Source organism: Fundulus heteroclitus, chromosome 8 (genome assembly GCF_011125445.2).
Source record: "Fundulus heteroclitus isolate FHET01 chromosome 8, MU-UCD_Fhet_4.1, whole genome shotgun sequence".
NCBI classification, from domain to species: domain Eukaryota; kingdom Metazoa; phylum Chordata; class Actinopteri; order Cyprinodontiformes; family Fundulidae; genus Fundulus; species Fundulus heteroclitus.
The window spans coordinates 2,414,066-2,425,431 of NC_046368.1; the positions used below are offsets into that span (position 1 = coordinate 2,414,066).

The 11,366-nt window shown below is 41.8% G+C and overlaps 1 protein-coding gene across 1 annotated transcript; it reads right to left on the reverse strand.

The window, feature by feature from the left end:
- Positions 1-1,043: 1,043 nt before the first annotated feature.
- LOC105925755 lies at positions 1,044-11,162 on the reverse strand. Its single transcript, XM_036139902.1, has 12 exons — positions 11,159-11,162; positions 10,930-11,047; positions 7,337-7,481; positions 6,956-7,160; positions 5,169-5,617; positions 4,216-4,309; positions 3,804-3,830; positions 3,658-3,699; positions 3,477-3,592; positions 3,273-3,408; positions 1,587-1,657; positions 1,044-1,512 (listed from the first exon to the last, which is right to left on the reverse strand). Exons 4-12 carry the CDS (start codon positions 7,155-7,157, stop codon positions 1,297-1,299), a joined length of 1,353 nt encoding a protein of 450 aa, XP_035995795.1. The 5' UTR covers positions 7,158-7,160; positions 7,337-7,481; positions 10,930-11,047; positions 11,159-11,162; the 3' UTR covers positions 1,044-1,296.
- Positions 11,163-11,366: the final 204 nt, after the last annotated feature.

Here is an 11,366-nt window from a genome sequence, read left to right on the forward strand (position 1 = left end):
TTTTACAGGCACCAATAAACTGACACACAAACAACCGGTGGCAGCAGCTGTCTGGAGGGACTACCTTAACTTTAACTGGACTCTGCATAACGAGCAAACTCATATTGCTCACATGATAGCTTAATCATGTCCCTGTGAAGAAACAGAAGAGACTCTGTTTCTTCGCTTTCTGAAACAAGAAGACTCAGCTACAAGATTATGTGCTGACTGGACGTGATTACTCAGCTGTGTATCTTTGTTGACAACTGAGGCTGTAACTCTATCTGTTCCTCCACCCTTCAGTACAGCCTCAGTCCTGTAACTAGGGAAACGCCCCAAACTTAATAAAACTGAGGAGAACGCTGAGACCGGCAGAGTGGGTTGGAGATTGTAACTACATGGTCTCTTCCTACTCTCCTCGAGAATGAAACCAAACTAATTGTCTTTGTGTCTTTCTTTCCCTGTTTGTATGATGTTCTAGGTGCTTAGACCTGACAGTTCACCTTTGGTAAAGAAAGCAGTCAGCTGCCTCTCATCTTACTGCATCATTTCTTTTTCTCTCCTCTCTTTCTTCCTTTGATGTCTTTCTGCATAATTCATTTTCTCCACCGGTTTTCCAAATCTGGCTGTAGCCAATCAGAGTGGATCAACCAGGTAGAGCGGCTTTTTATTACCACTACCAGCTGTTTTACTGAGGGACATTTAGCCAGACAGAACGACGACAGGATGTTATTTTTACTGACATTCTTTGGAGAATTTACACGTGTATCAATATCAACCACATTAAACGATTCATCTGTTGATGTCAGGAAGTTCATGTTATTATTTCCTGTTTTAAACGTTTCTGTGTTTTAGTACATCTTGTTGTTCTGAAGAAGCTCTTTAATTTGTGCTACAGGTAAGAGAAGTCCAGGAGACTGAACCATAACAGTTTAATTAGAACCTGGACCAGAACCAGCGAGCCTCATGCTGGTACGGATCAAACATTCAGTTAAGGTGTTTTTGATACAGATTTTAATTTAGTTGAATAAAGAAAGAGACATTAGACACATAGAGGAGCCAGATTTTATTGAGTATCATATTTTTGTTCCATTTCATAGTAATCTACCGTAGGAACCAGAACAGAAGAATCAGGAAGGGAGGGAGAACACTGGAACCTTTAATAATTAAAGAACCAGGACTGGAGAAACATCTCTGACATCTGATTATCGTTTTCATCGTTGTTTTCCTCTCTGGCTGTGTTTTAGGTAAACGCTGTTCAGGTTTCCTGGTTTCTGAACCATAACCAGAAAGAAAAGACACGATTCAGTGATCCGTTTACGAGCAGACGGGGGACTGCATCAGGCTGAGTCCTCGGACGCCGACGTACAGCAGCTCCAGCAGAGCTTCAGGAGAGAAATCTGGAAAGTTCTCCCTCAGATCTCTGAAGTCTTTGGCTGAGTGGAGGAGCCTCACCAGCCGGTGGAGCTCCTTGTCCTCCTGCAGGGGGCGCTCCAGAGGAGGTGGGACCTGACCATACAGCAGACAGTCCATCTGGAGACCAACGGGGGAAATTATTTACCTGAACAGGTGAGCACCAGACAAAGTGAAGGTGGGAGGGAACCAACCATGTGGATGATGCAGCTCAGGGTTCCTGGGTCACATCTGGCCAACAGAGCTGGAAGGTCGCCGGGCAGAGCTGCACAGACAGGAGCCGCTACGTCACCGTCAGTAACACCTCACCTTCTTTGGACCAGAGTCCCCAAAAAATAAACTTCTTAATCAATCACTTAATCTGGATGGCATTAACTTGGCCTCTGGTAATAAAGTTAAAAAATCTTGGTGTTATTTTTGACCAAGACATGTCATTTAAATCCCATATTAAACAGGTTTCCAGAGTTTCCTTTTTTCACCTCAGGAATATCGCCAAAATTAGAAACATTCTGTCCAGGAGTGATGCTGAAAAACTAGTCCATGCATTTGTTACTTCAAGGCTGGACTATTGTAATTCTTTACTATCAGGAAGTCCACAAAATGCAGTTCAAAGCCTTCAGCTGATCCAAAATGCTGCAGCAAGAGTTCTGATGAAAATCAACCAGAGGGATCATATTTCTCCAATTTTAGCTTCCTTTCATTGGCTTCCTGTTAAATCAAGAATAGAATTTAAAATTCTTTTTCTAACGTATAAAGCCCTTAATAATCAAGCTCCATCATATATCAGAGCTCTGATTACCCCGTATGTTCCTAACAGAGCACTTCGCTCTCAGACTGCAGGTCTGCTGGTGGTTCCTAGAGTCTCTAAAAGTAGAATGGGAGGCAGATCCTTTAGCTATCAGGCTCCTCTCCTGTGGAACCAACTCCCAGTTTTGGTCCGTGAGGCAGACACCCCGTCTACTTTTAAGACTAATCTTAAAACTTTCCTTTGTGACAAAGCTTCTAGTCAGAGTGGCTCATGTTACCCTGAGCTACCTCTATAGTTATGCTGCTATAGGCTTAGGCTACTGGAGGACATCAGGGTCTATTTCTCTCTCTCTGCTGAGTTCTCCTACTGCTCTCCAATCTGCATTGCTTGTTGTTATTTCAGCTTTTAACTTTTTGTTCTCTGTCATTTTTCTCTTCATAGAAGGTACACCTGGTCTGGCGTTCTGTTAGCTGTGACATCATCAGGGGAGGCAGATCATCCTCTATTACCATCTAACATAGAAAGTACTCCTGGGTCAATGTGAGCTTCTGTGCTTTCTGTGTCTCTGCTCTGTCTTCTCTAACATAGAAAGTACTCCTGGGTCAATGTGAGCTTCTGTGCTTTCTGTGTCTCTGCTCTGTCTTCTCTAACATAGAAAGTACTCCTGGGTCAATGTGAGCTTCTGAGCTTTCTGTGTCTCTGCTCTGTCTTCTCTAAGCCCCAGTGGGTGGAGGCAGATGAGCGTTCACACTGAGCCTGGTTCTGGTTCTGCTGGAGGTTCTCCTCCCTGTTAAAGGGGAGTTTTCCTCTCCACTGTCGCTTCATGCATGCTCAGTATGAGGGATTGCTGCAAAGCCATCAACAATGCAGACGACTGTCCACTGTGGCTCTACGCTCTTTCAGGAGGAGTGAATGCTGCTTGGAGAGACTTTGATGCAATCAACTGGTTCCCTTATATAGGAACTTTTTGACCAATCTGTATAGTATGATTGATTTTGTAAAGTGCCTTGAGATGACATGTGTCATGAATTGGCGCTATATAAATAAAATTGAATTGAATTGAATTAACACCGTGAGTAACACACCGTCACAGACTTTAGAGAAGAAGTCCTGCATGGACAGGAGCTCTTACCCTCCAACGCGCTGACCAGCAGGTGGACGGCGTCCGTCAGCTCTCTGGAGGCAGTGGACACGTCGAGAAGAGTCAGGAACCAGGCGGCGGCTTCACATTGTGGACGCTGGTATTCTCCAGAACCGACGAGGTCCAGCTGTCAGGAGGAGACGGAGGGTTTAAGAGGTCAAAGGTTACCGCCTTTAGAGGCTTGTTGCCTCGTACCGTGTCCTCCAGCAGAGTCAGAGCGTCTCTGTCCTCCAGGACCTCCACCAGGCCTCTCAGCAGGTCGGTCCGACCGGCCAGAGGCTTCAGGACCGCCTGGTTCCTCTGCAGCCCTGCAGGAAACCAGGGAAACCGTCTGATCCTGAATAAAAATGGCAAACTTACATTTCCAGGAGCTAACCTTCAATCAGCACGGCTTCACTGGCGATGACCCCTGACCCCGCTGTGGAACGGATCCAGGAGAAACGTTGTCAGCACCGTGCAGAACATGGCAGCTGCTTCATGTTACACGTTAACGTTCAGGAAAACGAGTTAAAAAAGCCAAACCTTTATAAGAAATCTCTGAAGAAAACCCTAAAGAGAGGAAAGAAAAAGTTTCTTTAGAAGCAGAAGTTCAGGAACACGGCGTTTGTTCGTCCTGTCGGTGAAAACAGGAAACGGGTCTGGAACCGTTCAGCTGTTCTGATGGACCAGAACAGCTTTATGGCCGGAGTTATGATGAGGAACGTGTGATTTCTGCTTTTTTCATGTAATTATTGCTAAACAGGAACAACGCTCCAACTGGTTATCTTGGCTGTTGCATTACTAACAGAGCGGCTTCCTCAGAAACTGTGAGCTCTGTTGGACAGAACCGCCTGGTTCTCAGAACCGGACGGTTCTGTTTCAGGGTTCCCAGCTTCCATAACTCTCCTCCAGGAAGAGCTGAGCCTGAACCAACAGGAAACAGCGGCGCTCTTACCCAGGACTCCATCCTGTACCATCAGCTTCTTCAGAGCAAAAGCGAAGGTTTTATTCTCCGGCACGGTGAACTTGGACTTTTCTGCCTTTCCTCCCTGAAAAATCAAGAGAAAAACAGAGAAGCTGGTAAAAAACTCAGAGCCTCCATCACCATTAGCTGCAGCGCTGCTGTTCACGTTAGGCTGTCACACCACGATTAATCGCATAATGTCCACAGTTAACTCACGATTAATCGCATAATGTCCACAACTAACTCAAGATTAATCGCATAATGAATTACATATTTTATCCTTTTATTTCTAAAAGTGTAAAAGCCTGTTTGGGAATTTTAATATGCAATTTTGCAATAAATGACATAATAAAAAATTATATAATTTTTTATTTTTCAACCCTTTTTCAGAATTGGAATAAAATCATCCTGGAGCCATAAAATGTTAACCTGTGTCCAATAATGGCTAAATCACTCATCTTAACGCGCTGATGTTTCCACAATGTGGAAACAAATGTGGAAACGAATAAATATTTCATGCAGAAGCATTTATTTTGCCTCTTACACAGAGATGGACATGGTATTACGCATATATATATATATATATATATATATATATATATATATATATATATATATTATATATATATATATATATAAATTATTGCTAATTTTACTTTTAATAAAGTTACAAGTTTAATTTTTTCGCTCACACACACATTATCCTGAGCTTTAACACCAACAACCATAATTTCTTTGTATATTTTGTTTATATCCACGTTCACAGAGTTTTTTAAAGCAGTTTTTTAAAGCGGGCAGCAGTGTGTGGACCAGAGGGACGTTGACTCAGACAGCTCAGCTTTATCTCCTGCAGATGTTTCTCCAACTAGACGCTACAGCAGCTTCTAAAAGGCGTCCAGATCAGAGGAACATGGCTGGTGGGACACCATGACCGCATCGCTCACCTTCACACCAGCAGAAACCAGGTTCAGGACCTTTGCTCCAGTGGAGCCGCTCCTTGAAGCCTCCCTGAAAACGTGGACAGGTCCTGTGTTGAAGACTCTCTGCTTCACAAACGCCAGTTTTTCTCCGTCCTTCAGCTGAAGGACGTCCAGAACCTTCTGCTCCAGCTTTCTGCAGGAAAGGAAAAAGGAAGTTGAGCGAGAGGTCTGCGTCTCACCATGAAGCTGCTTACAGATCCATGGAGATGCCCACATGCTCCTGAAGGTCAGCTTTTCCAGGTCATGAAAGCGGAAATGGTCACTCATGAGGGACACCTTGGACGATGCGTCCACAGTTTTCATCTGTCCCTTCACATCAACCTGGACGTCGCCACTTCCTCCTCCTACTTCCACGGCTCCATCCAGGCAGCTAAAACTTTGGAAATCCTTCACCAGCATCTTAGTTTCTGTCTCTGGAAGCAGAGATTCAGTTTAGATCAGCCCAGCCAGCAGGTGGCGCTGTGGTAGCAGCTGAACATGAGACTTCCCCCCACAGACAGCCGCTACTCAGTTCCTCAGAGCATGAAAAGACATGCTTTTAATGCATTATTATTATTATAACTACTATTTTTATTATTATTATTATTTCATTATTATTATTATTAGTAGTAGTAGTAGTAGTATTATAACTACTATTATTATTATTATTATAACTATCATTATTATTATTATTTCATTATTATTATTATTAATATAACAATTATTATTATTTTATTATTATTATTATTATTATTTCATTATTATTATTATTAATATAACAATTATTATTATTTTATTATTATTATTATTTCATTATTATTATTATTATTATTATTATTATTATTATTATTATTTCATCATTATTATTATAACTATTATTATTATTTAATTATTATTATTATTATTTTATTATTATTATTTCATCATTATTATTATTATTATTATTATTGGCTGCACAGTGTTGCAGTGGGTAGCGCTGTTGCCTTGCAGCAAGAAGGTTCTGGGTTCAAATCCAACCCTGGGTCTTTCTGCATGGAGCTTGCATGTTCTCCCTGTGCATGCGTGGGTTCTCTCCGGGTACTCCGGCTTCCTCCCACAGTCCAAAAACATGACTGTTAGGTTAATTGGCTTCTCCAAATGGTGCTTAGGTGTGAGTGTGTGTGTGAATGGTTGTTTGTCTCTCTGTGTTGCCCTGCGACAGACTGGCTACCTGTCCAGGGTGTACCCCGCCTCTCGCCCAGTGAACGCTGGAGATAGAACCAGCAACCCCGCGACCCCATGAGGGATTAAGCGGTTTGGAAAATGGATGGATGGATGGATTATTATTATTTCATTATTATTATTATTTCATTATTATTATTATAACTATTATTATTATTTCATTATTATTATTATTATTATTAATATTATTTCATTGTTATTATTATTATTATTATTATTATTATTATTATTATGATTATTATTATGTGACATCCGGATTGTTCTGGTTGTTCTCCATCAGCTCTGACCTGCTCCCCTCAGCATGATGCTGCCACCGCCGTGTGTGTGATTGTTAGGGAGGAGTGAAGGAGTGAAATCATCCATAAATGATGATTTCCATGCAGGAAGTTGATGCTTCCTGTTAGCATTAATAACTGACATTTTGCTCTGTGAAAAGCTGTGAATCAAAGGGATTTCCAGCGTTTTAACTGGATAACATGGAAGCCGTCACTTTACAGCGTTGTGGAATCACGTGTGATGATTTGGCTTTTAGATCGTTTGAGGCTACTAACCCAGGTCCAGGTCTGCATCGACTATGCTGCTCAGCTTCAGCGCCAGCGGCTGGTATTTTGCTCGGGAATCAAAGTAAGTGAAGAGGTTCTTCTTTCTAATCTTGACCAGAGTCAGAAGCTCCCAGTTCCTGTTCAGGTCATCGTTGCTGATCAGGTTAGCACTCAGCTTTTCCACGATGGCTTTGGTGAACTTTGGAAACATCTCCTGTGGACAGAAAACATGACAATGATGAACCTGTTGTATCTGATCTCTACTCGTCTGGTCTGATTATCCCAGGTTTCCCTCAGCAGGTCGCTGACCGCCGCCCTCCTGCTTCTCTTCCAGCTCCCCTGGACTCTACAGGTTGGGACCTGCCTCGCCTGGCCTTGTAGGATATCTACCGAGCTTCTGATGACTGGACCTCCGCCTGGAAGGTTTCCACCACTACGAACCTTCCCCTGTCCCTTGGATCTGCTCTGACGACCCGTTTGTGACCCAAGCCAGCTCCCCAGGCTGTTACCAAGCCTCAGCCCTCCGTCCTGAGCCCCAGTGTTGTAGTCAAGTCACTATGCCTCGAGTCCGAGTCCAGGTTCGAGTCTCCAGTGTTTAAGTCCGAGTCAAGTCCAAGTCATTAAAAAAAAATCAGAGTCAAGTCCGAGTCACTATTGATCCAAGTTCGTTGTAGGAACATGGCGTGACGTGTGATGTATGACATGAAGCAGTAACATTCCATTGCACTAATAATGGCGTTCCGCTAGCGAGCTATTTTTAGAACATGACGTCATATCACGTGGTACAGGTAGGGCAGCTATGCGTTTTCCTCCACTCTTTCGCTGTAGTTACCCTTGGTTTTACTCAGTAAAACTACTGCTCTTTCCAAGTCTAAGACGTCTCCTAACCATGGTTTTTAAACATTGTTGTTATGGAACGTGCAACAGCGACTCGAGGTACGCTGATATGCCGCATATGAAGGATGTTAAAGCCGCAAGCGGCGTCGATCGGTCCTCGCAGCCAAGCGCACTCCGGCCTATTGGCCACCGCCGCGGCTATTAAAATCATACACCAAATAATATTCTAATGACATATTAAAATTATAGCCTAATAATATTAAAAAAATTGAGTCTTTTTCTCAATTTCCGAGTCAGAATAATCTGAATGTAGGAGTCCGAGTCCAAGTTCGAGTCATCAGTGCTCAAGTCCAAGTCAAGTCACGAGTCTCTAAATTTAGCTAATGACTCGGACTCGAGTACTACAACACTGCTGAACCCTAAAGTGGGTTCAGCAGTTGGGAGTTGGGAGTAGTGAGGAGGACTTTTAGCGGGCCTAAAGGTGCGTTCACATCGAGTGAATGTGTCAGGCTGAGCATCTACAGATGTCACAGCTAACAGAACGCCAGACCAGGTGTACTTTCTATGAAGAGAAAAATGACAGAGAACAAAAAGTTAAAAGCTGAAATAACAACAAACAATGCAGATTGGAGAGCAGTAGGAGAACTCAGCAGAGAGAGAGAAATAGACCCTGATGTCCTCCAGCAGCCTAAGCCTATAGCAGCATAACTATAGAGGTAGCTCAGGGTAACATGAGCCACTCTGACTAGAAGCTTTGTCACAAAGGAAAAAACAGCTACAGATGGTTCCAAACAGCGATAGTTACGTTATTGACTGGAGCTCATTCTCAGTGTTTCAGTGTGTTGGTAAGTTGATGAAATTATAACATTTTATGGCATTTTTTGCCATTAATCTGGCCGCTCCGTATAAAACAGGTCAGCAGTGAGATTTCATGAAGCAGGTTTTAGTAAATTAATCACGTTAATCAGCTGTTTGTTGTTAAACTGCAGCAAGTATGAGAGATTGGAAAGTTCCAGTGTTAGTAAAATGAGGACTGGACTTTTCTGAACTTTGTTGATTTAAACACCATCCTGTATTTCACTAAAAGTAGAGAACCTCCTAATGAGATCAAGGGTGATTAATGTTTGGCTATTTCCTGTTTTTCAGTTTTATAAGCATTCTTTCCAGGAATAAGAGGAAACTGGTGTGAAATGTGACCTGAACTCCTTACATACATTTCTATGTAAATGAAGCCATATAAAAGGTGATGGTGAAGTTGTGATGATGGGATTCTGCTGAATGAAGATGTGACTGGAAGTCTTAGAATAAAATCCCTGCTGCTGATAAAAGAGGAGGCGCTTTGTCTCGTCTTTTTTTCCGATTCATCCCAAGATATCCTCCAACATAAACTAGCTATACATAGGACGGGTCTAGGCTGGTTTAAATCGGTTTAATTCTGTCTAATTCAGAGTTTTTAATTCGCCACAGTTTGAAATATCATCAAAGTTTAAAATTGTCAGATTTTTTGTAACATCTGAGCTTAAAATGAATCCCAGTGAGACTGAATGTGCAGACTGGAGGCTCCACCTGACAGAGAGGACAAAGTGATTCTTCACAAGGAAAGTTTCTACTTGCTGCTGTGTCCACAATCTTTAAATTATTATAATTAAAGTTATTAAACCGTCTCAACTAGAAAACATGTTCAGGTTTTGTTCTGTGAGATTAAAACGGTTCATTTAGTTTGATTTACAGACTCTTTTACAGACAATCCATCAGAGACGGCAGCATAAATGAGGATATTAACATTAGAGAAAACGGATGAGGAATTATTTCATATTTTTCAGTTAAAAACACGAAGCTGACTCCAGTGAACCGCTGATGTAACACAGCCATGGCAGCAAGATGACATTTTCTGCCCGCCAAAATAAGAGCTGAATGTTTGAACAGTACTTTAACACCATATCCGTCACAAAGTTGGTATTTACTGCGGGACATTAAATGCCTCAGTTTTATATTATTTTAGCATTTTTATAAATCTGGTTATTTTTCTGGGCTCATCCTGACATGAAGGGCGAACGCTTCCTAACAGCCCTGCTTCTAAAACAGAAACTGCTGATTATCTGAGCGCGCTGAAAGCTGCAGCGGACCTTTCTGGAAAAAATGCTCAGTTTTCTGGTCCCTGAAGGCTTCATGTGACGCTCAACATTTTGTCAACATTCTTATAGCCTTATAAAGTTGTCTATATTCTATGTTGATTACTAATTAATAAGAAATTTGGACGTTTCATATATTAGAAAGGAACATATAACATAAAAGCTCTGAAATTGTACAGTTAATTAATTGTTTTCCTTTTTATTAAAGGCTCAATCACTTATGTATTAAACTAAATGAATAATTTGATTCTAATTATTTTTAATGAAGTATATGTTTCAGTGCATAGACAGGCTGAAGGGAGAGGCCTTTCTGCTCATGTTCAGTGAGGCTGCAGGTCAGAAATGACTAAAACAGAAGCTGAATGAGGAAATCCTGTTGACTGCAGCTGAATGCGCCCTATTGACTCATCAGTGGAGACTCTGGCTGCAGGAAGGCGTTTTGCAACACCACAATGGTTTAAAAGCACATAAAAAGAAACACTTTGGGCGTAACGGGGTCTGTTCTCACCACAGAAGTGAAAATGAGCAGAAGTCATTTAAAGGTCCTTAAAACTTAGATCAGATTGATAATTCAGCTCATTTTCCATCTGATAGCAGATAAAACAAACTAAATCACACCTGCTTGCTACACATGGGGGATTTTGGAAATCTAGGTGTAAGTCCTGAAATCTGATTTTCCAGCTTTGTTGAAGGATGTAGACCTGAAGGTGAGCTGGAGGACCAGGTCCATCATCCCACGTTAGCATGCAGAGAATAAACCGCTCATATCACTTCGGTTTGGTTTGTTTTACATAAAAAGTTTTATTATAAACCACTGCAGACATTTTATATCGGTCGGTGTATTAAATAAACACCTATTTTAATCAGATGTAATCTGTAGCCCTGATGTATTCTACAATGTGTGAGGAACAAGGTTTCTACTCTAATATTAGATCACAGATAAACGTTCCTGCCGCTCCTAATAAAATTCTTTAATAAATGCAGTCAGAGAAGAAATGAGAGAATATTACTGACCAGTAACTGGGAGGGAAAAGAGAAACGAGTAGATTTCTGCCGTCCAGCAGCCGCTCAGACTGAATCACAGCTGAGATGTTTGGAGATCTTGAGGCTCCAGGAAACACGTGACCAACAGCTGTCGGCGAGTTCAAAGTGTCACAACTCTCTCAGGCACTGGCATTGACACTTTGACTCAATAAAAAAAGGAAATGAAAGAATAAATAAACAAAGAAGAAGGGCGTGTTACCAGTTCTGTGCTGGTTATATTGCTGAGACACAGTTTGGAGATGGACGGTTCCTCCATTTATTCTGAGCAGAACAATAAACAGACAAGTTGCTCAAAGTCCTGCAGGATTCACAACACTAAAGTTAATCCCTGTTGCCTCATAGTCATACATTCACTCAAATATTTGCATTATAGGGTGAGTGTGTAAAAGGACGATGGTGAGATGGAT

Coding starts and splice junctions, on each gene's coding strand:
- LOC105925755 (XM_036139902.1), bottom strand. CDS start 7,157: ATGTTTCCAAAGTTCACCAAAGCCATCGTGGAAAAGCTGAGTGCTAAC. Junction 3,409..3,476: donor TGACTCTGCTGGAGGACACG/GTACGAGGCAAC, acceptor TCCTCCTGACAG/CTGGACCTCGTCGGTTCTGG. Junction 1,513..1,586: donor TGAGCTGCATCATCCACATG/GTTGGTTCCCTC, acceptor GTTGGTCTCCAG/ATGGACTGTCTGCTGTATGG.